The 25,872-nt window shown below is 38.3% G+C and overlaps 1 protein-coding gene across 4 annotated transcripts; it reads left to right on the forward strand.

Annotated features, from left to right (window-relative positions):
- Positions 1 to 262: 262 nt before the first annotated feature.
- On the forward strand, positions 263 to 25,872 carry LOC127430105 (lipolysis-stimulated lipoprotein receptor-like). 4 transcript variants are annotated; one of them, XM_051679585.1, is made up of 11 exons: positions 263 to 451; positions 2,766 to 3,092; positions 4,319 to 4,438; positions 4,850 to 4,906; positions 6,151 to 6,297; positions 16,220 to 16,417; positions 16,505 to 16,555; positions 16,733 to 16,861; positions 18,267 to 18,555; positions 24,367 to 24,826; positions 25,082 to 25,872. In XM_051679585.1, the coding sequence occupies exons 1-11, from the start codon at positions 412 to 414 to the stop codon at positions 25,115 to 25,117; spliced, it is 1,854 nt and encodes a 617-aa protein (XP_051535545.1). In that variant the 5' UTR covers positions 263 to 411; the 3' UTR covers positions 25,118 to 25,872. The 4 variants fall into 4 exon arrangements, with proteins under 4 accessions (XP_051535545.1, XP_051535547.1, XP_051535548.1 ...); XM_051679587.1 differs by having other exon boundaries at positions 16,733 to 16,846; XM_051679588.1 differs by lacking the exon at positions 4,850 to 4,906.

Genomic DNA, 25,872 nt, shown 5'->3' on the forward strand with positions numbered 1-25,872 from the left:
GTGGACTAAACCATTTCTCCGTTCAGTGGTGGATGGAAAGGCGTTATGCTATCAGGTGTTTGGGATTAATCTTGTCGGACCTGGAGTTTAGTAACGGATTACTGTTCAACAAGAGTACTGTTGTTGATTAAGAAGCAAAATAAACGTATAACAGGCAATGTTTTTGAACACAAAAGCTATTGTTGTCCACTGGACCCCTATGATTATAAGTGTGTTTGCATTGGCCCTCGTGCTCACCTGAGTTTCGGGTTACACTCTCAAACCTTCCTGCTGCAGGAAATGGAAGTCGCACCTGTCTGAGAAAACAAACCAACATTATCGACACTTTACTCGGACTTTCTTTACATCTTTTCGGCATTTTAATGTTGTATATTTTTATAGCGCTTATGTTGTAAAGGATTTTGGGACAATATGCCGCAGGGTATAATCTTTACGCTGTTCATGCTAACAGGTAGAGGCGTTTTCATGTTTTTCTTCAACAAAGCTCAGGTGTGACTATGAGAGTTTGTGCTGTATTATTTACACTTATTAGTTAATGGATGTACAGGTGTAGGAGAAGCCCAACATTAGATCAATATATTTTATTTGATTATAAGACTGGATCTTAGTAGGCCAGATGTTTGGGGCCTATGAATATTCTAGGAATTGATCTTTCAAAAAACATTTTACCAAAAGCTAGGCCTACGAAAGTAATCTCTTATGCTTTATTATGTTGGCTTGGAAAGAAAGCCAACATGCTGTTTTGCACTTTAGGCTTATTAAGGTTTTTTCAAAATCCTTAAACAAAGGCAAAATTATTAATTGTAATTCCTAGAGCTTTAATCTTACCATTACTAAGGGGTGTAAAGTAATTGAGTAAAAATACTTAAGTGTTATTTTTGGGGATTTGTACTTTACTCGAGTGCAATTTAAAGGAAATACTTTTACTTAATAACATTTCCAAAGAGAAAATAGCCATTTTAAACTTGAAAAGTACTCACTACATTTTTTCAGATAATTTTCTTTCATTTTACTGAACTGAAGCTGCCTTTTCACTGTATCCGACACACAACAGGTCAGTCATTTCGACTGGAGCGTCGATTGGAGGCTGTGTGGATTTCTGACCATCTGCAGAGTTGGAATTTCGGATCTGATTTGAGCTTTGGATACATTGAAATATTTGTGCGACTAGACCGTATCTGACAGCCCAACTGAATGTAATGTACAGTACTGTGCAAAAGTTTTAGGCATTTGTGAAAAATATTGCATAGGATGTCTTCAAAACATAATGAAATAAATAGTGTTCATTTATCACATACAAAGTCCAGTAAACATTAAAAAAAGCTAAATCAATATTTGATGTGATCACTTTTGCCTTCAAAACAGCACCAAATCTCCTAGGTACACCTGGACACAGTTTTTCTTGGTTGTTGGCAGATAGGATGTTCCAAGCTTCTTGGAGAATTTGTCACAGTTCTTCTATCTGTTTCGGCTGTCTCAATCGCTTCTGTCTATTTATGTAATCTCAGACTGACTCGATGTTAATTGGGGGGGCTTTGTGGGGGCCATGACATCTGTTGCAGGGCTCCCTGTTCTTCTATTCTAATCTTCTCTAATTGCAAAATTAATGTTTGGGAGTAACATTTATATTTCCTATTGACACACTAAAGCTGAAGATATAAATAACCATCTTAAGACAAATGCTGTTGTGAAACATCTTATGTGCCTAAGACTTTTGCACTGTACTGTATTTATTAAAAACTATGAACACGAAGTGAGAAACACTAACGGTTTTTGTCCTAAACTTTATTCTAAACGCCTGCTACTTCTACAGATTGGACAGTTATGAAGTCAAAAATGATCATTCACATTGCAAATATATATGTAAACAAAAGGCTTTTGTAATGAAATGTGTACATGTCATTATTTCTACGCTTGCCTTCATATTTAAATCATATCTATACATTTCTACTCCCTATTCGCTGAATTATTGTTGTTTTTGTTAGGGAACTATTCATTATAATATTAAAGGTGCAATATGTAATATATTTACTGTACAAAAGCATAAAATTATCATAATATGTAATCAGAGATTTAGGAAACATGCTATGTTGAAATACTGGCTTCTCCGAAAACAATGCTACAGCCAGTATATTCTACTTTGAAATGTCTGTGGTAAACCATATTTAGTCAATAATATAAGTATTACTTGGTTGCTTGATTACTTAATTTTTAAACAGTTGTTGGAATTTTGCTACAATGGGTCTCTGGATTTATAAATATAACAAATCAAACTAAGTTATTACTAGGCTATAACAACTAAAATAGTTGTTCAACATGACTAAAACGAGATGAAAAAATGAAGTTGTTGTTAGTCTTTATACATCTTTTGTTGCTTTTATGATTGAATGCATGGTCTCTTTAAAGAAAACCATGGTTTTCCTGAACATTCTAAATGTTCACAATTGTTATTTTATAGAATTGCATGTAACATGTTATTTATTTCAGTCTAGCTCATTAAAATCAGTTAGTCTTGAGCTTTTTCAAGGTCTTAGTGATGTCCCAAAACCTTTCATTTGACATTATACTTCCTTTTGTCATGGTTTGGCTCTTTGTTACAACCATAAAAGGAGTTTGAATCCAGTCTGGATTGTTTTCCATCTCCATTTATTCTTAACTGCCATCTTCAAGTTGTTGGGAATGGCTTAAATCACCCTCTGTTGCAAATAATGTTTGTAACGTATTTGTGGATGCCATTATATTCAAATGTGTTTCCTCTCCCACAGGCTTCACCACAGCCATCAATGTAATCTGCCCTTACCCACGCTATGTGGTCATATTATTCCAGCCAGTCACACTCCGTTGTGAATTCACCACCACGTCTACAAGCCCACCACTGATCACCTGGAAGTACAAGTCCTACTGCAAAGACCCGATTCAAGCTGCATTGAACCCCAGCAGTGCTGACAATGCCATTGCTCAATCCAACCCAAACTACAACCCAAACATAGAGTGTGCAGACAGCTTCAGGACCGTACGCATAGTGGCTTCAAAACAGACTGAAGTCACACTTGGCAAGGACTACCAGGGCCGCCAGATCAGCATCACTAATAGTAAGTTGAAATTGGTGGCGTCACTAAATGTCTCGTGGGCTAAATGGACTAAAGATTTTGAGTTAAGTCATAGCTGTCCAAAAAATGTAATTTATGTAATCAGTGACTAAGTTTACATGCACTTAAGAAAACTGTTTATTGTAGTTTTTTTGTGTGCAGAAAGCAGCGTTCTGATCCATCATGTAAATGAGAATGCAGTTTTCCTTACGCCGCTTAAGGGATTAAGAGAAAGCCGTTTAACGCACCTGGGTTTCTCCTCGAACGCGGCTTATGTGGTCATGTAAATGCATATGCGCAATTCTTACATGTTTTCGAGGAGTGCGCATGTGCATAAACAGACCGGATGACAAACGTCACAGGACGGAGCCCAACAACATGTCAACACAGTGGAAAGAATTCAGCATTTCTGGAAGTACAGTGGGAAAAGCACATGCACTATAAACTATATCCATTTATACACACCAATGTAAAAAATCGACTGTCCCTCAGTTCCAGTATATGCGCTAGTACATTGGGGGAATCCCGAAGTTTTACGTAAGAGGGAAACCCCACTATTGCAGCGCAGTTCCTTTGCAGGTTGCAATAGAAATGTAAAGAAACACAGCAAAAACTCTGGAATATCTGGAAATAAAGTGATGCAACGGAGAATGAAATGGCGAAGTCTTCCTCGGATGCCTTGTTTGTTATATATACAAGCTTCACAGGGAAATTATGTTGCTCTGGTGAGCTGCTTAATGACCAAGCCATATATATATATATATAGGGGAGTAAAGAGTACGCTGATTATACAGTGCAAAATGGGAATGTCACATTCTTGCAATAAACCACTTTCTTGCAATAAGCTAATTTCTGGTGTCCATGTAAACATAGCGATTTACTCACCCTCTCATATTGGTTCAGACCCAAAAATGGTTTTTTTTCTTCCGTGGAACACAAAAGGGAGATCTGTTCAAATCTCACTTGTGCACATTCAAATCTGGTGTGTTTTGTGCACAAATGCAAGAACCAGTGATGTTTATGTAATTTATTTCAAACCAGGCATCAACTGCAAAGAAAATTTGAGCAACCTCTTGGTATTTCTGGGGGAAAAAAACATAGGGGTTTGAAACTACAATGGGGCGAATAGCTGAATGATGACAGAATGTTTCAGTTTGGGGTGATCTGGGAATTTAATGGAGAAATTTTTTTTCTTGGTGAATAAAACTTTGCCTGTTCTTTAATTTTAGATGCAGACCTTAATTTTGCTCAGACTGCATGGGGTGACAGTGGCGTATATGTCTGTAGCGTCGCCTCAGCACAGGATCTGTCAGGAAATGGAGAGTGTTTCACAGAGCTCATTGTGCTTGGTAAGTGTTTATCTTTCCACAAACTCCCAAACATTTCATTATGTGGGATTTTTTTTTCTAACACAGGCACACATGATCACTCATTCAGTTTTAATTGGGCTTGGTAGAGCTTTGCTGCTCAAATGAAGGATTGGGTCTAGTTTAATTTTATCTATTTATTTTGCATGATTTTGTCTGATATTTGTTTGTTTTTTGGCTTCGAGGTTGACTTCTGTCTGCTTGTGAAGGATTCAAGAGTGGTCTATATAAGAGTGGTCTATGTTATGGATGTATATAAAACAACAACAAAATAATAATGTATATAGTAATGAAATACCAAAGTATGTCAGATAATATTTAGGCTATTCCTTTTTTCCTTGGGCCAATGCAGTAGGGCCTCTTAGTAATTATGGCTTTATCTTTCTTTCACAGAGAGAAAGTCAAATACTACAGACCTGCTGCCTGGCATTGATTTACTGATCATGGAAGGTAGAATAAGTGCATCTCTCTAAAAGTGTGGTTAAGTTTGGGGCTGAACTTGAATCCTTCACCAGCCTCAGTCAGGTCTTATTAATCTTGTGGTTGTACTTGCACCAGAAAAGTAACAACAAATATAGATCATAATCAAATTAGATGCCATAATTAATTCGATGTGAATAAAAATGAGGCTCTGAAGGACAGGTGTACAGACCTTTAGTTGGTAATTTGCTTACCTGAGTGTCAATCTAAATCAAAAGTTTGTTGCTCATGAGACTCAGTTTATCCTCCATAATTTGGTTAAGGTGATATCAATTACTTTAACTGAACAAATGATGATGTTATTAAGAGAAAAATCCCAGAGATATTTGGATTTGATGGTAAACCCATTTTCTTGTTTGCATCAGATTGTGGAATAGTTTCTAAGGATTATGTCTGTGCATGAGTCATGTTGTATCTGTGCATGTAGAATGTTTTTATTGTTTCATGTTGGAATTGAGCCCTGGCTGAGTATTATGAGGCAAACCTGCCCGGCTGGTTTTTCTTTGTGCGTCAAGTACTTTTTTGTATTATTTTTTATGCGCTAGCCAAAACCACATGTTCACTGACATCTCCGACAGGAATATGACATTTAAATAAGGGTTGTGAAGAGAGAAGTTTGCATTCTAAAAGTTAGTGCAGGCTTTTCCAAACAGTAGAATCAGTGAGAATCAGTAATAATTCAGTGTTTGTTTTTTGCAACCTTTGTCTTCCTCTGTGCTTTCTTTTTAGCTTGTTTTTTGTTTTTTTATGGGTGAGGTGTGTTATAATGGGTTTTAAGTGTTATAAAACTTTCTCCCATCCCTGCTTAATATGTGAGACAACTAAAAGTAATCAACTGATAGGCTGATTTTCACAAAAAGTATAAACTCTGGCTCTGTGGTGTTATCAAAACATTGCTCTGTTCATTTGAGCACCCTGACCTGCCCAACTCAGCGATATTGTCTCAACCAATGACATCAGCCCATGACATCAGGGCCAGGGATATTTTTTTTTTCTTGGCAATGATGTTTGGTGTCGCTAGAGGCACATAAATTGCACGTATTAACTTTAAGTAAGGAACCATTTCAAAATGTTTTAATGAAAGTGATTTTGTTGTTAGTTACACAGGATTCTGTCTCTAGTTTTCAGTTTCATGCCTATTGTGTGCTATGTAGCAACTGATGCAAGTGGTTGGTCTTTTCCACCCAATTCTTTATGGGATTTTTTTTCTCCAGACTGGTTGTTAGTGGTGTTGGTGGTCCTGGGTTTCCTGTTGCTGTTGCTGCTGATCGGGATTTGCTGGTGTCAGTGTTGTCCTCACACCTGCTGCTGTTACGTCAGCTGCCCCTGCTGCCCGGAGCGCTGCTGCTGTCCCCGTGCCCGTGAGTCCTCAATAACTTCACTTCCTTTTCCCCTTTAGGCAGAAATATGGTGTTCCTCATTAAGAGAGGATGAGAGTAAATCAAACTGAATGAGACGCCAGAGAAAAGTGAAGTGGTTAAACAACAAATGGGGACAGTTTTTAAAATGCACTTTTATTATTTCAAGTTTTTTAATGAAAGGTGTCATAGCAAACATTTATTATTTTGGTGTTTTTTTTTCCCCAAGGTCCACTTATTAGTAAAAAAAAGTATTTATTTATTTTTTTTAAGGGATGCACCGATATGAAATTTTTGGCCGATACTGATTTTAACAAAAAAAAAAAAAAAAAACTATATGCAGATACGATATTTTGTAACTCACCTTATTTTGTCATCAGATCACTGTTTTGCTCAGGAATAATACTTTAAAAATGTACAGTTCAAAAATTTACAAAGAGGTACAAAAGCTTTTTTATTGTTCTAACAACAAATAATTCTCATTGAACATGGATTGTATCTGTTGAACACATGACCAAAATTGCAACAATGAAAGATAAATAGAAGATAAAAGATAAAAAGACTAAAAAATAACTAAATATCATAGCATGATGGTTGATGTGAAAGAATGTACTTTTGTACTTCTAATACATTTTTGCACTTGTTTTTGCAGTTCAAAACAACAGAACTCACATTTTACATGTACGTACTATATATGATAGATTACAAATTCATATTATGCATATGTTGGGCAATTCCATGGAAATGTCAACCACATCATGGAAAAATAAAAATAAACAAAACACCCTTTTAAATTCTATCATGGTGTAACAAGGTTCTGGAAAGGAAGAAGCGGGAACCAGATTAACAATTAACAAGACTTTAATCAACACAAACGCTGGTCTGAAAACATAACAGATTGACACACACAGTGGCCACGTGCATCTCTCTCTCTCGCGCGTCCCCGGCTCCTCCTTTATCTCTCTCCCGCTGATTGGGCAGCTCAGCGCTGGGTGTGCATCCTCTCGGCCGGCCATGCCCTCATCATTAATGGATATTGGCGTCGAGACCAGTAGAGGGTGCAGCTTGCTCACATAGCACTCAAACTCATTTTAAAATGCAGCCTTTTAAAGGAATTGTTTACCCCAAAATTTTAATTATATCATCATTGACTCATCCTCATGCCATCCCAGATGAGTATGACTGACTTTCTTCTGCAGAACACTATTGAAGATGTTTAGAAGAATATCTCAGCTCAGTAGGTCCATACAATAAAAGTGAATGAGTACCAACATTTATGAAGCTCTAAAAGTCACATAAAAGTAGCATAAAAGTAATCCAAAAGACTCCAGTGGTTAAATCCATATAGTTAGAAGTTATATGATGAGAAACAGATTCAATATGTTTGCTAGAAATTCATCTCCCTGCCCAGTAGGGGGTGTATGCATGTGAATCACCAAAAACACAAGAGGAAGAATGTGAAAGTGAAAGTTAAAGTGGACACTGACTGAGCAGGGAGGAGAATTTCTAGTAAAAATGTGCTTAAATATTGATCTGTTTCTCACTCGCATCTATCATGTTGCTTCTGAAGACACTGATTTAACCACTGGTGTCATATGGATTACTTTTATGCCAATTTATGTGATTTTCTTTGGAGCTTCAAATTTTTGGCACCCATTGTATGGACCAAAAGAGCTGAGAATTTCTTCTAAAAATCTTCATTTGTATTCTGCTGAAGAAATCTTCATACACATCCGGGATGGCATAATGGTGAGTAAATGAAGGGAGAATTTTCATTTTTGGGTGAACTATTCCTTTAAGGTTTAGTAATTGTGATTTTAATCTTAACTTGATCAATCGTGCAGCCTTAATGGCTACCATACCAATGTCTCAGAAGTCAAAGTGAGTCAAAGCATTTTGTATGGTTTCCCTCATCATGTACAGGTAAATGCCACTTTCAATTCAAGTCATTTTTATTTGTATAGCACCTTTCACAACACACATCGTTTCAATGCATGATTTTCTGTAAAGATGCTTTAACAGAAAATGAAACCGTAATATCTATAAAGTCTTACAGTCATCATTGTGTAGTTTGATTAAATAAGATTGTGAATTGTGTATGAAAATAAGTAATAATTGTATTTAGAAACCCAGTGAGCAAGCTGAAGGCAACTGTGGCAAGGAACACAAAACTCCATAAGATGTTGGTTAATGAAGAAAAATAACATTGGGAGAAACCAGGCTCACTGTGGGGCCAGTTCCCCTCTGGCTAACAGCATGAATATAATGCCAATATTACTTAATTATGTGTAATGCAAGTCATGGTTTAAAATTATTAAACTAAGTAAGTGTTAAGTGTCAGTGTTTAAACAAAGATCTTAAAAGAACTGTAAGATTAATGACTAATGTCTTTTGAATACATCCTGGATTTACTGCAAAAGTTCACATAGATGCATTGTCCTTTGTTAGTTGGCTGATGAAGGTTTTTGTTGGCAATTGATAGTCTATGTATTCCATTTTAAGAGTGTAGTCCATCTAATATTCATGCGCCTAACATTGATGATCAGGGCTTTTTTTTTTTTTTATAGATCTTGAAGGTATGTTGCAAGCTGCTGGCACCCCTCATTATATAATATTGGGAGGAGACTTTAATCTTTTGATGGTCTCAGTCCTTGATCATAGTGAAGAAAAAGTGTGCAAGCCCCCTAGAGCAACATTGACGCTTCACAGGATGTGTAAAAATCTTGGTCTTACAGATATTTTGAGACTTTTGAACCCATCTGGTAGGGACTATACATTTTTTTCATCAGTCCATAAGATTTACTCTAGAATAGTTTTATATATATATATATATATATATATATATATATATATATATATATATATATATATATATATAATATGTCCCTCATTTCATCTGTTGTTGATTGCTCAATTGGAATCATTTTAGTCTCAGATCACGGTGTGTTTAGAGGTGTCGTCACATGGAGAAAAAGAAATCATATAGTTGATGCTTTAATGTATCCCTTTTGTAAAATCCTGAATTCCAACAAATGATAAAGGCTGAAATCAATGTTTATATGGAGACCAACTGGTCATCAGTATTCTCTATAGGCATGGCTTGGGAGGCACTTAAGGCAGTTCTTAGGGGCTGGATCATACAATATGCCTCATTCACCAAAAAATCCAAAGCACAAGAACTTGTGGAATATTAAATATTAAAATGTGAATATTATGAATATTAAAAGTGCCGAGGCAGAGCCTGAAGCGTAGAATGTTGTGTAATGGCCTCAGAGAATTGACCCGATTGAAATACAAATATAATACTATTTTGTCGCAGAAGGTGGAGTTTTGGCTAATCATGGCAAGGCAGTCATACTTTGAGTCAGGGGACAAGGCAGGAAAACTTCTGGCTAGATATATAATACAGAGAGAGTCCTTTTCTACCATTCCCTCTGGTGGTGAAATATTTACCTCAGCCATTGATATTAATATTGCTTTTAAAGAATTCTATCTTGATCTCTATAGTTCCATGTCTTTGTCTACTGATGAGGATATTAGATACTCTGTGGAACCATTAGAACTTCCTAAACTGATGGCTGAGCAAAAAAATTCTCTTGATTCTGAGATAAACTTGGAGGAGCTTGGCGAGTTAATTAAGGCCTTGCCTACAGGCAAGGCTCCGGGGCCAGACGGCTTTGCCGCTGAATTTTCTAGATCTTATGCTACAGAACTGGCTCTACATTTACTAGAAGTTTATATGGAATCATTAAAGAATGGAAAGCTTCCGCCAACCATGACACAAGCCCGGATCAGTCTGATTCTTAAAAAGGACAAAGATCCAAGTGAGTGTGAGAGTTACCATCCAATTTCCCTGATCCAGTTAGACGTTAAAATATTGTCAAAAAGTTTGGCTAACCGATTAAGTTATGAGATCTCTTATACATATAGATCAGGTGGGGTTTATTCGGGGCCGTAACTCTTCTGGTAACATTAGGCATTTCATCAATATCGTGGTCAGTGGCGAATAATCAGACTCCAGTCGCTGCCATCTCACTTGATGGCGAAAAGGCTTTTATATGTAGAATAGGATTATCTTTTTAAGATTTTGGAAATGTATGGGTTCGGGAATACTTCTATTGGGTGGATTAAGTTATTTATAGACACCCGGTTGTGGTGGTTCAAACGAATGGATTAATTTCAGATTATTTTACTCTGGTTAAGGGCACCTGGCAAGGTTGCCCTCTTTCCCCCTTATTGTTCTGTCTTGCCCTGGAACCATTAGCAGCCGCGATAAGAAAGGAGGATGATTTGCTTTACACAGATGATATTTTATTATTTGTCTCCGACCCTACTAGATATATGCCTTGCCTGCACAGAATTATTAAATTCCTTTTCTAAATTCTCAGGATACAGAGTGGATTGGTCTAAATCCGAAGCTTTGTATCTGACAGCATACTGCCCAGTAACTGCTTTTCAGCCACACTACACTACATTTTCTAGTATTTTCGACATAAACAGGAGATTTGAAATCTGTCTATAATTAGCCAATTCTCCAGGATCAAGTTATGGCTTCTTAATCAGTGGTTTGATAACTACCATTTTAAAGTTTCTTGGGACATGCGCTAAGGGTAGCAAGGAGTTAATAATATTAAGAAGAAGTTCTGATGTTACAGGGAATACCTCTTTTAAGTGCTTAGTTGGTTTTGGATCTAACATACATGTTGTGGCTTTTGATGTTTTGATAAGTTTTGTTAGCTCTTCATGACTTATGACAGTGAAGGATTGAAGTTGCACGTGAGGAAAATTATGAGACGCTGTATTCTGAGGTACTGTGACAGATGATTGCATAATTTCAATTTTATTTTTAAAGAAATTAATGAAGTCATTACTATTGTGCTGCTGCGGAATATCTGGTTCAGCTGAGGCTTTATTCCTAACCAGTTTAGCCACAGTACTGAATAAACTGTTGTTGTGGTTATTTTCTATGAGATTGCTCAAATATGCTGACCTGAAGCTTTTAGTGCCTGTCTGTAGCTACAGACACTATACTTCCATGCACCGCTAAATACCTCTGATTTTGTTTTCTTCCACATGTGCTCCATTTTCCGAGCTGCTCTCTTGAGAGCATGAGTGTGATCATTCTACCATGGTGCAGGGCTTTTTTCTTAAATTTTCTTTAATCGAAGGAGGGCGACACTATCAAGAGTGCTAGAGAAGACTGTATTTATATCTTGTTATTTCATCAAGTTCTTCTAGACTTTGTGGCTTACTGAGTGTATGAGATAGATCTGGAAGGTTATTAGTGAAGCTGTCTTTACCTGAACGATAGTGTGGTTTAGATTGAGTAACATTAGCTGATCATAGCATACAAGAGACGAGGTAATGATCTGAGATGCCAACGCTCTGCGGTAAAATTTCTATAGTATCGACATCAATTCCATATGACAGAATTAAATCTAGCGTATGATTATGCCGATAATTTGGTCCTGTCACATTTTGTGTTCAACATTCTTGACTCAAAGAGAGTTGAGAATATTGATAAATGCTAATCCCAATGGGTCATTTTCATTATCTGTGTGAATATTGAAGTCACCAACAATTAAAGCTCTATATACAGTAACTACTAGATCTGATAGGAAATTAGAAAATTCACCAAGGAAATCAGAATAAGGCCCGGGTGATCTATATACTTTAGCAAGGGCAAAAGATGACAGGTTGTTTATTTATATCTGACGGTGTCACCTTAAGCATTATTAGTTCAAAAGACTTAAACTTATATCCTGTCCGCTGAGTAACACCAACAACTTCACCGTAAATTGTAGCAACACCTCCTCCTCGACACTTAAGACGAGGCTCATGTTTATAACAATAACCTGAGTAGATTCATTTAAGCAAATATATTCATCCAGTTTAAGCCAGGTTTCAGTCACACAGAGCTCATCCAAACTGTGATCTGTAAAACTTAATTTACAATTAGTGCTTTGGTTGAAAGAGATCTAATGTTTAGTAGCCCTGCCTTTTATATGGTGTTTGTCTTCAGATTTTTTTTTTTTTTTTTCCAAGTTTGACCTTAATCAGATTTTTTCTAGATGATTTAGTGAGGGGTATGTGTTTGGTAGTTCAGGGAACAGACACAGTCTCTATATGATATCTAGGTGATACAGTCTCTATGTGTTGTAGTTTATGTGACCTGTGTGACATCTCAAGGCAGCTAGCAGACGTTCAGTTAGCCAGTTTGTCTGCATCCTGACCTGGGCCCCAGTTAGTCAGATACTATCACTATTATGACTATGAGCCAATTTACTAGAGAGGAGAGCGGCATCTTCCCTGGAGGGATGGAGTCCATCTCTCTTTATCAGGTCAGGTCTACCCCAAAAAGTCTTCCAGTTGTCTATGAATCCTATGCTATTCTCCAGACACCACTCAGACATCCAGCCATTCAGTGACACTAATCTACTATAAACCTCGTCACCATGATGAGCAGGGAGGGGGCCTGAGCATATTACAGTGTCTGACATCATTTTTGCAAGTTCACACATCTCTTTAACATTATCTTTAGTGATCGCCGACTGGCGAAGCCAGACACCATTAGTGCCAAAATGAATAACAATTATAGAAAATCTACGTTAACAATTGTGGATGGAGTCTCTATTTCCACGTTCTTTACAATAGAGTCACCAATAACAAGGGCTCTTTCAACATGATTCTCACTGGGTGCATCACTGAGGGGGGAGAACCGATTGAAAACCCTAACAGGAATGGGAGAGTGGTGTCGCTTTTCTGAGCGAGTATGCTGCCGAGATGTCACCCAGACGCCTTGCAGCGGGGACTCTAGAACCGGAACCAAAGTGTGTGTTGCTCGCTGTACTATCTGCATCCGAAACAGTATCTATTGGCTTCTCTTTCTCACTGACCTCCACTAGCGTTCATATGTGACTAACTCATTAACCTTCTCCGTCAGCCTGACTAATTCCTTACATTTATCACATGTGAATCCCTCACTGCTGACGGAAGAAGCTGTAGTAACACCAACATGCAACATTGCATGTGACGTGCAACGCAGGAAGCAATAACGAGCATATGCCATGACTTACCGCAATTGTTTGTAGTTGCTGGTTGTTCCTGAGTGGCGAGGGTTTGAGATCGATGTGATACCCTCACGCATTTGTATTTTTTTTTTTATAGTTGTTCTTCATAAGCGGTGCTTTGAGATCGATGCAATAATCCGTGTAACACAGAGGAGAAAACGGGTGTGCACTGTAAAATGCACGCAGTTTAATTGTGATAAAAATAGAAAGCGGATGCATGAGGAAAATGCACGCAGTTGTATCACGATAAGAGGATAATGCGGGGGGGATAACCACTCACAACTGTCACATCTGTAACGCCGGTTTGTCCTCATTAATGTGAGAGAGAATAAAAATTCAGGGCTCAACGCTAAGGATTTTTTCTACTGGCCCGGATGGGCCAGTGCTTCCGAATTTTACTGGCCCTGCCAAAATTTTCACTGGCCCCAACACAAAAATGACAAATAGCTTTTTTTACCATCATGGCTTTAAAAAAATATGTCCGAAGATAAATATTTTTTACATATCTTATATTTTTAATACAATGTACCCCAGGGGCCTGGGTAGCTCAGCAAGTAAAGATGCTGACTACCACCCCTGGAGTCTCAAGTTCGAATCCAGGGCGTGCTGAGTGACTCCAGCCAGGTCTCCTAAGCAACCTAATTGGCCTGGTTGCTAGGGAGGGGAGAGTCACATGGGGTAACCTCCTTGTGGTCACTATAATGTGGTTCGCTCTCGGTGGGGCGCGTGGTGAGTTGTGCGTGGATGCCGTGGAGAATAGCATGGCCTCCACACGCGCTAGGTCTCCACGGTAACGCACTCAACAAGCCACGTGACAGAATGCGCGGATTGATTGTCTCAGACGCAGAGGCAACTGAGATTCGTCCTCTGCCACCCGGATTGAGGCAAGTCACTACGTCACCACGAGGACTTAAAGCGCATTGGGAATTGGGCATTCTAAATTGAGGAGAAAAAGGGGAGAAAAAAAAATACAATGTCCCCCAAAGTTTAACCACATTTATAATTTGCAAGATATGATTTATGCCTTATGTAATCCCATATATGCGCTTTACAGATATAAATTAATAAATACATCATATTAACTTCAGCCGTCCTACCATTTACACGTGCTTTTAAGCCAAGAGTTCTGTGGAGGAGATGATGGGCTTTCGGTCACATGTTTAGTCATGCTGTCATGCAACTTTTGCCCATGTGTAGTGTTTTCACAAGAAGGATCAAAGATTTAGTCACTGAGTTAAAGATTTGATTATTGGCTGAGAGAACAGACTTGCTACTAAATCGGTTGTGTTGTGTAATATACAGTAGGTAGATATTAGGCCTAATCTGTGAATTAACAATGTGTATATAACATGAAATCAGACAACCCAAACAAGACCAACACTGACTGATATACAAAGAACAAAAACAAAAATACCTGTATGGTTCAGAAATGAGAAATGTAACAGGTGTTTTATGAAGATGATATGAAGTAGATTGTTTCAAATATTTATCTTCACCCTGCAGCTGAACAGCTCTGATAATAATAGCTTAATAGCCATAGTGATCTTGCTTCTTTTCATATCAAATGCCATTATCATGTCAAATTAATGTTTACATTTTGAAACATTACCTAATTAAATGTATACTTACATTTTGGATATTGAGCAGCGTGATTTCCAGACACGTGTATAACTGGGGTTTAACAAAATGTATTATGTCTCATTCGGCGCTTCATTTCTAAAGGCGAATTAATGAGAGAAAATGTTTGTTTTTTTACAGTGGGAATAAAACTAGCGCTCTGTCCCTTTACGAGAGCACATGCATGTTAAAAAGTCTATGCTGCACGGAGAGAGATGATGACGAGACCTATGCACGGAGAGACATGGATTTTCAGTCCTATAGAAAGAAACTGTTGATTTCTTGTGTTCCAATGTGTGGATTACTAAATTTCACCAACATGTAAAAACGAAAAATGTGGGGATTTCGCGCACTGTGAACACGGAATGTGCGGGGATACTTAAAATGTTGCACAAGACGTTAAATCCCGCTACGAAATTCATTAAGTGGGTTTTTTTCCTGCTATTTTCTACACATTGGTAATAGCTGCTGCTAAGACACTTGGAAAAGAGCGAGGACAGTGCTAGGAGAGTGCGCTCGGCGTCTGCACGATCTTGTGCGTGCACGCGACTGTACCTTGGCACGTCCAGTATATTATGCATTTGCGCGTCTTTGCGAGATAAATATACTCACGCTCGTTCCTCGGTTAGAAGACTTCGTTCGCGCCATGTAATTTTTGTGCTCTCTCGCTTGTTGTTTGCTTGCACTAATGTTATAAATGCAGCACTGGCCCAATCAGGCAAGTGACAGTTCTAGCAGATGGCTTAAATCTTTCTCACACTGGCCCCGGGCCATCGGGCAGTCCTTATTGTCGAGCCCTGAAATTAAATATTACATGTTCTTAGGAGTGCCAACCATTCTACATTTTTTAGCTGTCGTTACCTCTGAATTGTGCATTTGAATTCACAAAGTTTTAACAAAGTGTTGATAATTATTATTATTTTTCATTTTGACATTTTCATGCTAATAACCAATATGCCAATGGTTTTAATTTGGCCAATAATTGGCTGAAAAATATCGGCAGCCAATACTTCGGTGCATCCCTAGTTTTCTTTGTTAGTCACGTCTGGTGTTTATGTATAATAATTTCTTTCATGCTTTCTTCTTATTACCTTACCATGACTGGGTGGGCCAAGTTTCTGTTCGCCAATGTGTAAATGTGGATGTCATGTGTTGATTCATTCATGTGTGTGTGACAGTAACAAATGGCAAATGAGAAACACTATGTAACACTGATGTTAAGTGTCTCTTGTTTACAGTATATGAGGCTGGTAAAATGGTAAAATCGGGTGTGCCAAGTCAGTATGCACCCACTGTCTACGCACCAAGCATGTATGGCCAACCAGCCTATGGAGTGGGTGGGGTTGCGCCAGGCATACCCATGCTGCCTATGCCAGCAGGCGTTACTGGCGCTCCATCCAATGGCTATGGTAGAGAATATGATGGGGCCAGCTCTGGTAGGCTTTCATAAAAATACAAAATTCCTAATTCACCTTGATTGATTTTGCATTTATTTATGTAATTGTTTCATTCTTTCACAACAGTTGGTCAGGGATCTCAAGTGCCATTGCTGCAAGAGCACGACAACGGAGGAAGTGAGTGAAAATGTTTTACTAAATCAGAATGTTGGACCTATGTTTATATTAGTGTCTCATTTTTTCCACTGTGTATACATGGTTTGACTTTGCACTGACAGTGTGCATTCAAACTTAAGGCTTAGAATATCTAGAAATAGGTATGTGATAAATGTCTAAGATCTTAATTGTTTTCAGCCCGTAGTGGATACCGCGTCCAGGCCGACCAAGATGGAAACCCAACTCGGGTGCTTTACTACATGGAGCGAGAACTGGCCAACCTCGACCCTAGTCGCCCAGGAAATGCTGGAGGCAAATACAGCCGTCGTGAGTTCTGGGGATGGAGTTCTGTCCTTATAGTGGAGTCTGGGTTATAGCAGAATGGTGTAAAACCCACTTTACGTGGTTTAACATAGTAGGACATATTCCTGGATCAACATTCTTTGCGATCACAGAAAACCTGTAAATATCAAGGAGTTTTAAAATGGTAATTTCCAGACCAAGAAGAGTCATGGAAATATATTAAATCTGAATATGATGTATTGAAAATTTTGTGAGTACTATAAAACCTTTATTATTATGTAGAATAGGACCGTACTATATTTTTTCCTTTTTAAAAAAACAATCTTAAACCAGAAATCATGAACATCTTAAAGTCATTTAAAAGTCATGGAAATTAATTGGTAAAAGGGATAGTTCACCCAAAAATGAAAACTCTCCCATCATTTACTCACCCTCATGCCATCTCAGATGTGTGTGACTTTCTTTCTTCTGCTGAACACGGACAAAGACTTTTAGAAAAATATGTCTGCTCTGGTGGACCATTCAATGCAAGTGAATGGTGACCAGAACTTTGAAGCCCCAAAAAGGACATAAAGGCAGCATAAAAGTAATTCATATGACTACAGTAGTTACATCCATGTCTTCAGAAAAGATATTATAGGTGTGGATGAGAAACTGATCAATTGTTTTAAAATCTTTTTTACTATAAATGTCCACTTTCACCAGCCATCCTAAGCGCTCTTCTCCCCTAAGTGTTCTACTTTTGTTTTTGGCGATTCACATTCTTTGTGCATATCATAAAAAAAAAAAAGGACTTAAATATTGATCTCTTTCTCACCTACACCTATCATTTTGCTTCTAAAGATATGGATTTAACCTCTGGAGTCATATGAATTACTTTTATGTTGCCTTTATGTCCTTTTCGGTGCTTCAGAGTTCTGGCCACCATTCACTTGCATTGAATGGACCAACAGAGCTGAGATTTTTTTCTAAAAATCTTTGTGTTCAGCAGAAGAAAGAAAGTCAAACACATCTGGGATGGCATGAGGGTGAGTACATTTTAAGAGAATTTTCATTTTTGAGTGAACTATTCCTATCACAGATCTGGGAATTCTATATGTACTACTTAGGTAAATCACTTTATGCGTGGAAACCCACAGGCAATCTAAAGAAAACAAAGGTCGTTTTAACCTTGTTTCCTATAGATTCTCTTTTTTTCCAAGACTGGGGGAAAATTATGTTTGTTTGTTTGTTTTTTTGTAATTGTTTCATTATGTAACTCTTCATTAAAACCTTCCTTCTCTTTTGGTCTTTCTGGTTTTCCCTCTTCTGGTACTCGTTTGCTCACTCACTCACAATCACACTCACCTAATCTAAACTACACTTCCACTCCTGTTTATCTTGGCTGTCTTTCCTGTTTCTCTTTCTCATTCTCTCTCCTATTCTCCAGTGGATGGTATGAGTGAGGTGAGCTCACTGCACGACGGTCCAGACTCTCGAAATCGAGGTCGGGCTAGACCCCCTCAGCTCACCACGGTGTATGATGATGTGGACGAGAATATGAGCACCATCAGCAGCGTTTCTCAGCACATGCGGCGGGACGAGCCCAGGCGAGGCCCTGATTATCGAGGGCGTGCCCGATCTATGGAGAACTTGGATGATATTGGCCGCAATTACAGAGACCGGGATGACTATCCACCTGCCCGCCGAGACGGTGGGCCTAGGGGCGGTGGGAGAGGGTGAGTGAGTGAATCGTATAGTTATTGGAAAAACAAGAACCAGCAATAGTCACGATAGACAGACAGCATGCCTCCGGACCACCCATAGTCCATTCACTGATTGTCTGATGTATTTTTCAAAGGTTCCCATGGTCGTGGAAAACCAGGAAATATCTGGGAATTTTAAAATTGTGTTTTCCAGGCATAGAAAAGTCATGTAAATTTATAAAATCAAAAAGTTAATTGGTCAAAATGGTTCACAGATGGGTCTAAATTATTCATTACCATATCAGTCTAAATCAAAATTTAAAAAAAAATAGTTTTTTTCAGAATTCATGATTAACTGGAAAAGTCATGAAAATTCAATGATTAAAAAGGGTGGAAACCATGGGGCCTGGGTAGCTCAGCGAGTATTGATGCTGACTACCACCCCTGGAGTCGTGAGTTTGAATCCAGGGTGTGCTGAGTGACTCCAGCCAGGTCTCCTAAGCAACCAAATTGGCCCGGTTGCTAGGGAGGGTAGAGTCACATGGGGTAACCACCTCGTGGTCACGATTAAGTGGTTTTCGCTTTCAATGGGGCGCGTGGTAAGTTGTGCGTGGATCGCGGAGAGTAGCATGAGCCTCCACGTGCTTTGAGTCTCCCGTAGTATCGTGCACAGCGAGCCACGTGATAAGATGCGCGGATTGACTGTCTCAGAAGCGGAGGCAACTGGGACTTGTCCTCCGCCACCTGGACTGAGGTGAGTAACCGTGCCACCACGAGGACCTAGTAAGTAGTGGGAATTGGGCATTCCAAATTGGGGAGAAAAGGGGATAAAATTAAAAAAGGGTGGGAACCCTATATTGCACTCTTAAGTCACAGTCTGACGTGATCTGGCAAACTCTAATCTGATTGGCTGACATTTACGCAATTTCTGGCAATTGGGGTGCACTTTTTTGCAGTTTTGTTTTTAGGCAATTAAAAGAAAGGAAACTGAATATCCAAGAGCATAACTGTATATTCCACTTAATTTTCTGAGTTTTGTCTCTCAACTAATCAGTACTTATTACTTGTGTACAGACCTAATTTCTGATTCAAAAGTCTACACATTTCTGCTAATTACTCACGTGTTGTCTGTTAAACTAATTGCGGACTGATACTACTATGTAGTCATTAGTTTGAGTTTATGCACGCTGGTTTTTTTTTATTGTGGTATGTGGTTACGCTGTATACCAGTACTAACAAAATATTGCGATACCCAAAATGTTAAAATAATACAATATTATCTCATTGCTAATTTCGGAACCTTACTACAGTATGGTGATGATACAATTTTTTTAAGGGATGTGATATTTTTGAGATGAACGAAATTTGACAATGAATTAAATTCAAATCTCTATATGGCCAAATGTGAAAATTAAACAGCAAAAGGGTGACATTTAATTAATAATATACAGTCTGCATGTGCTGCCCAGTGCATGCTTCAGAATGAACTAGAGGTGCCGCTCTCTGCTCTGTCATTTACTACACACACAGATTGCATTCACGTGATGCTTATGCAGTGTTTTCGGTGTATGAGCGGCTGTGAACACTCACACGAACTCTTCCTCTGGTGCAGCTCTGAGAGTTCAGCTCGCAAGTATTTAATATACTTTGGAATGAAACTACCATCAAATCCAAACAGGAACTAAAAGGTCCGCCAAATTAAAAGCTGCACGACAAAAATATTACTACTGTATAGAAAATATTTATGTATTTATAGTAGCAATAATATTAATAACAATAATTAACATCAAGTGGTTTTATATTTATTATTATTAATTTATATATACGCAATATCACAAAAGCAAGTGTACTGAATGTCAGCGTGCTGTGATTCAGCCATAGCAGCCTTGTGCCAGAGGTAATCAGATTTTTTTCATTTATACTGTGAAGCTATTTTATCCAGCATTTTATATGATCAAATATAAAATAGCAATTTTTTACATTTTTTATATAAGATTATATTTAAATTTTATTAAAGCTTTATGTATTCATTTCATTAAACATTGTTTTGATGATAACATTTAATTAAAACTTGAAATTCAGACAAATTTTAACTTAAAATGCAGAATTTATTGCTGCAAGACTTTGTGCAGTGCTTTTACATGCAGTTCTTTAAAATGTTTACTACTACTTATTTTACATGCTTTGTGAAGTGTCCTTGAGTCCTTGAAAGGCACTATATGCAAAAGTATTATAATTATTATTATTTTAATCAAGTAACTTTTTTTGTCATTTCATCAGTAATCTGAGGCCATTTATTTGTTGCCCAAGTATTGATTAAATATCGATACTGAGGTACCAGGGCTGGTATCGTACCGAAGCCTAAATTTTGGTATCGGAGCAACTCTAATGTGGTATCAACTACCATATTTTAGATACAGTGTTGTGAAAAAGTATTTGCCCTTCCCGATTTCTTCTATTTTTGTGTATTCATACTAAATTGTTTTAGGTCTTTAAATGAGATATAACAAAGGCAACCTGAGTAAACACAAAATACAGTCAAATATATATATATTTTTATTGAAGCAAAAAAGTTATCCAACACGTATATCCCCCATGTGAAAAACGTAACTGCCCCCTTAAACTTAATAGCTGGTTGTGCCACCTTTAGCAGCAACAACTGCAACCAAATGCTTCCAATAACTGGAAATCAGTCTTTCACAACGCTGTGGTGGAATTTTGGCCCATTTTTCTTTGCAGAAATGCTTTAGTTCAGCCACATTGGGGGGTTTTCTAGCATGAACTGCCTGTTTAAGGTCCTGCCACAGCATCTCGATCGGGTTCAAGTCAGGACTTTGACTAGGTCACTCCAAAACTTTCATTTAGCTTCTTTTGAGCCATTCAGAGGTGGACTTACTCCTATGCTTTGGGTCATTGTCACAGTCATGCTTGAGCTTCAACTCATGGACTGATGACTGGACGTTCTCCTTTAGGGTTTTCTGGTAGAGAGCAAAATTCTTGTTTCCCTCAATGATTGCAAGTCGTCCTGGCCCTGAAGCAGCAAAGCATCCCCACACCATCACACTACCACCACCATGCTTGACTGTAGGTATGATGATGATGTTTTTGTGGAATTCTGTATTTGATTTACGCCAGATGTAACGGGACCCCTGTCTTCCAAACAGTTCCACTTTTGACTCATCAGTCCACAGAACATTCTCACAAAAGATTTGAGGATCATCAAGGTGTGTTTTGGCAAAATTCAGATGAGCCTTAATGTTCTTCTGGGTTAGCAATGGTTTTCATCTCGCCACTCTTCCATGGATGTGATTTTTGGCCAGTGTCTTTCTGATAGTGGAGTCACTAACAGTGACCTTTATTGATGCGAGAGAGGCCTGCAGTTCCTTGGATGTTGTCCTCAGCTTTTCTGTGACTTCCTGGAGGAGTCATCCCTGTGCTCTTGGAGGAATTTTGGAAGGTCGGCCACTTCTGGGAAGGTTCACTACTGTTCCAAGTTTTCTCCATTTTGAGATAATGGCTCTCACTGTGGTTCTTTGGAGTCCCAGAGCCTTTGAAATAGCTTTGTAACCCTTCCCAGACTGATGTATTTCAATCACCTTTTTCCTCATAATTTCTGGAATTTCTTTCAACCTTGGCATAGTGTGCTACTACAGGTGCATCTCAATAAATTAGAATGTCGTGGAAAAGTTCATTTATTTCAGTAATTCAACTCAAATTGTGAAACTAGTGTATTAAATAAATTCAATGCACATAGACTGAAATAGTTTAAGTCTTTGGTTCTTTTAATTGTGATGATTTTGGATCACATTTAACAAAACCCACCAATTCACTATCTCAAAAAATTAGAATATGGTGACATGCCAATCAGCTAATCAACTCAAAACACCTGCAAAGGTTTCCTGAGCCTTCAAAATGGTCTCTCAGTTTGGTTCACTAGGCTACACAATCATGGGGAAGACTGCTGATCTGACAGTTGTCCAGAAGACAATCATTGACACCCTTCACAAGGAGGGTAAGCCACAAACATTCATTGCCAAAGAAGCTGGCTGTTCACAGAGTGCTGTATCCAAGCATGTTAACAGAAAGTTGAGTGGAAAGAAAAAGTGTGGAAGAAAAAGATGCACAACCAACCGAGAGAACCGCAGCCTTATAAGAATTGTCAAGCAAAATCGATTCAAGAATTTGGGTGAACTTCACAAGGAATGGACTGAGGCTGGGGTCAAGGCATCAAGAGCCACCACACACAGACGTGTCAAGGAATTTGGCTACAGTTGTCGTATTCCTCTTGTTAAGCCACTCCTGAACCACAGACAACATCAGAGGCGTCTTACCTGGGCTAATGAGAAGAAGAACTGGACTGTTGCCCAGTGGTCCAAAGTCCTCTTTTCAGATGAGAGCAAGTTTTGTATTTCATTTGGAAAGCAAGGTCCTAGAGTCTGGAGGAAGGGTGGAGAAGCTCATAGCCCAAGTTGCTTGAAGTCCAGTGTTAAGTTTCCACAGTCTGTGATGATTTGGGGTGCAATGTCATCTGCTGGTGTTGGTCCATTGTGTTTTTTGAAAACCAAAGTCACTGCACCCGTTTACCAAGAAATTTTAGAGCACTTCATGCTTCCTTCTGCTGACCAGCTTTTTAAAGATGCTGATTTCATTTTCCAGCAGGATTTGGCACCTGCCCACACTGCCAAAAGCACCAAAAGTTGGTTAAATGACCATGGTGTTGGTGTGCTTGACTGGCCAGCAAACTCACCAGACCTGAACCCCATAGAGAATCTATGGGGTATTGTCAAGAGGAAAATGAGAAACAAGAGACCAAAAAATGCAGATGAGCTGAAGGCCACTGTCAAAGAAACCTGGGCAGGTGCCACAAACTGATCACCTCCATGCCACGCCGAATTGAGGCAGTAATTAAAGCAAAAGGAGCCCCTACCAAGTATTGAGTACATATACAGTAAATGAACATACTTTCCAGAAGGCCAACAATTCACTAAAAATGTTTTTTTTATTGGTCTTATGATGTATTCTAATTTTTTGAGATAGTGAATTGGTGGGTTTTTGTTAAACGTGAGCCAAAATCATCACAATTAAAAGAACCAAAGACTTAAACTACTTCAGTCTGTGTGCATTGAATTTATTTAATACACGAGTTTCACAATTTGAGTTGAATTACTGAAATAAATGAACTTTTCCACGACATTCTAATTTATTGAGATGCACCTGTAGGTGTGACCTTTTAGGCAACTTCATGCTGCTGAAAAAAATTCTATGTAGGTGTTGATTAGATTGAACAGGGCTGGCAGTAATCAGGCCTGGGTGTGTCTAGTCCAGCTTAACCCCATTATGAATGCAGTTTCATAGATTTGGGGATTTAGTAACTAAGGGGCAAATACTTTTTCCACAGGCCCAGTTGGTACTGGATAACTTTTTTGCTTCAATAAATAACATTATCATTTAAAAACTGTATCTTGTGTTTACTGTTTTATGTTAGTTTTTGATTGAATTTCTGAAACAATTTAGTATGACATATACACAAAAACAGAAGAAATAATTTTTCACAGCACTGTAAATCTTGCCCTAAATGGCAAACAAAAACAAAACAAATTTTTGTTGGTTGCATTGCATGTTGGTCAAATAAACCCTCCCTGGTTCTTGGCCAGAAGATTCTGCAATATGGATGGACCCATATTTATGCTGTTTGCAAGTGGTGTTTTGGACGCAGGTTAAATTTTGTCCAGGTTTCAAAAATCTATAGGTGTAGAACGGGTGTTAAAAGTAGAACTTTACTTGCATTATTCCCATCATTATACGATGGCATCTCTTAAACGTTCTTTGTTTCAATCTGTCCAGTTCGGACGATGAATGGAGTAGCAGCGGACGAGGATATGATCGTGACTTCGATGACCGGCAGCGCCGTGACTACACCCCAAGTCCCCGTCATGGGGACTCCTTCCGTGGGGCTGGCTTCCAAGGTCGCCGTGCCCACAGTCGTGATGACCTAATGCATCTAGAGAATGATCGTGGCCGCGGGGGCCGGGACGTGTACGATGACAGCTTCTTGCGGGAGGCCATGGAAAAGAAGAAGCTAGGCGAACAACAGAGGTCCCGCAGCCGAGAGCAATTGGACAGCGAGAGCGACCGTTCTGACCGCTACAGAGGGGTGCACGGGGGACCGCCACCTCTACCCCTCGCCCCACCCTCTGGAAACCCTAATCGCCATGGTAACCATAGCAACTTCCCTCCTCCTCCCCCACCCTACTCGGAGGACAATGAAAGTTTGGCATCATCCAAAAAGAGCAACTTAAAAAAGGTATGAACCAGACTTTAAAGTTTGAGAGAGGTAGTTTATTCTTTCATTTCTTTGATGTTTCTTATGTTACAGGCTGTTATATTGTGAATAAGGATTCTAATTTTTTTTAAGTAATATATTTAGATATTTTTTAGTGATGCTTGCTAAGACAATCTGAAAATCTACTTATTTTAATTTTAAAATCATGCATCTTTTCTTACTAATAATGCTGCTGTTTTTTTTTTGTGTTTTTTTTTTTTGTGTTTTTTTTGACAGAATGGAGCAGTGAGCAGAGAGAGTTTGGTGGTGTGACAGTGGATGCTCGGATGAAAATAATTCTTGTGTGTTTTAGTGATGTAGCTTTGTGTTTTCATGGTCATTCAGTCCTTTATGTGTATCATCTTTTGTGAGTCATCTTTTGTACAATCTAAGACATTAGATTGTAATGTCTTTTACAGCCCTGGCTTGTTTATGAACTTGAAATAACTGATTAACGTTTTTCCTGGTTTGTTGCCTATCATGAACATCATAACAGTGAATGCTGAAGTTATGACTGCTATCTGACACACAGCATCAGCGTTAATGTTTTTCTGTACAAATATGTCTAATAAATATTTTAATAGATTTAGATTTTTATACATGTTCGATTATGTCATGGAAAAGATCAACAATAGAGCCTTCTCTGTTTTCAGGTATTTTTTGAGTTATTTTAATGTAATATAAAAAAATAAACAATTTGCTCTTGATATGAACTGATATTATATTTTTGTGCCAGCAGTCTGAGGTATGTAGTGTCTGCAAATTAGTGTGCTCTAATTTTGTATTTTTTACGTGTTTAATTTTTAAAATGCAACAGATTTACAAATGAAATGTATTGTTAGTAAAAATCCAATGAGTGTTTTTATGCTGTGTACATTTTTTATACATCTTCCTTCTAATATTAACCCTAACATCAGATGTGGTCGTATGGTGCTTTACCATTTTTAAATTTTTGTACAGTCATGTCATAACCTCATATAGTTTAATTGTGTAACAACTGCAATTTACAATAAAGCATTTCTATTACA

Source organism: Myxocyprinus asiaticus, chromosome 39 (assembly GCF_019703515.2).
Source record: "Myxocyprinus asiaticus isolate MX2 ecotype Aquarium Trade chromosome 39, UBuf_Myxa_2, whole genome shotgun sequence".
Lineage (NCBI taxonomy): Eukaryota > Metazoa > Chordata > Actinopteri > Cypriniformes > Catostomidae > Myxocyprinus > Myxocyprinus asiaticus.

What these genes read in the sequence shown, in the direction of transcription:
- LOC127430105 (XM_051679585.1), top strand. Translation starts at nt 412, where the DNA reads ATGCCGCAGGGTATAATCTTTACGCTGTTCATGCTAACAG. An exon ending in CCTAGGGGCGGTGGGAGAGG is followed by an intron (nt 18,556 to 24,366) that starts GTGAGTGAGTGA and finishes CAATCTGTCCAG; the next exon opens with TTCGGACGATGAATGGAGTA. An exon ending in AAAAGAGCAACTTAAAAAAG is followed by an intron (nt 24,827 to 25,081) that starts GTATGAACCAGA and finishes TTTTTTTGACAG; the next exon opens with AATGGAGCAGTGAGCAGAGA.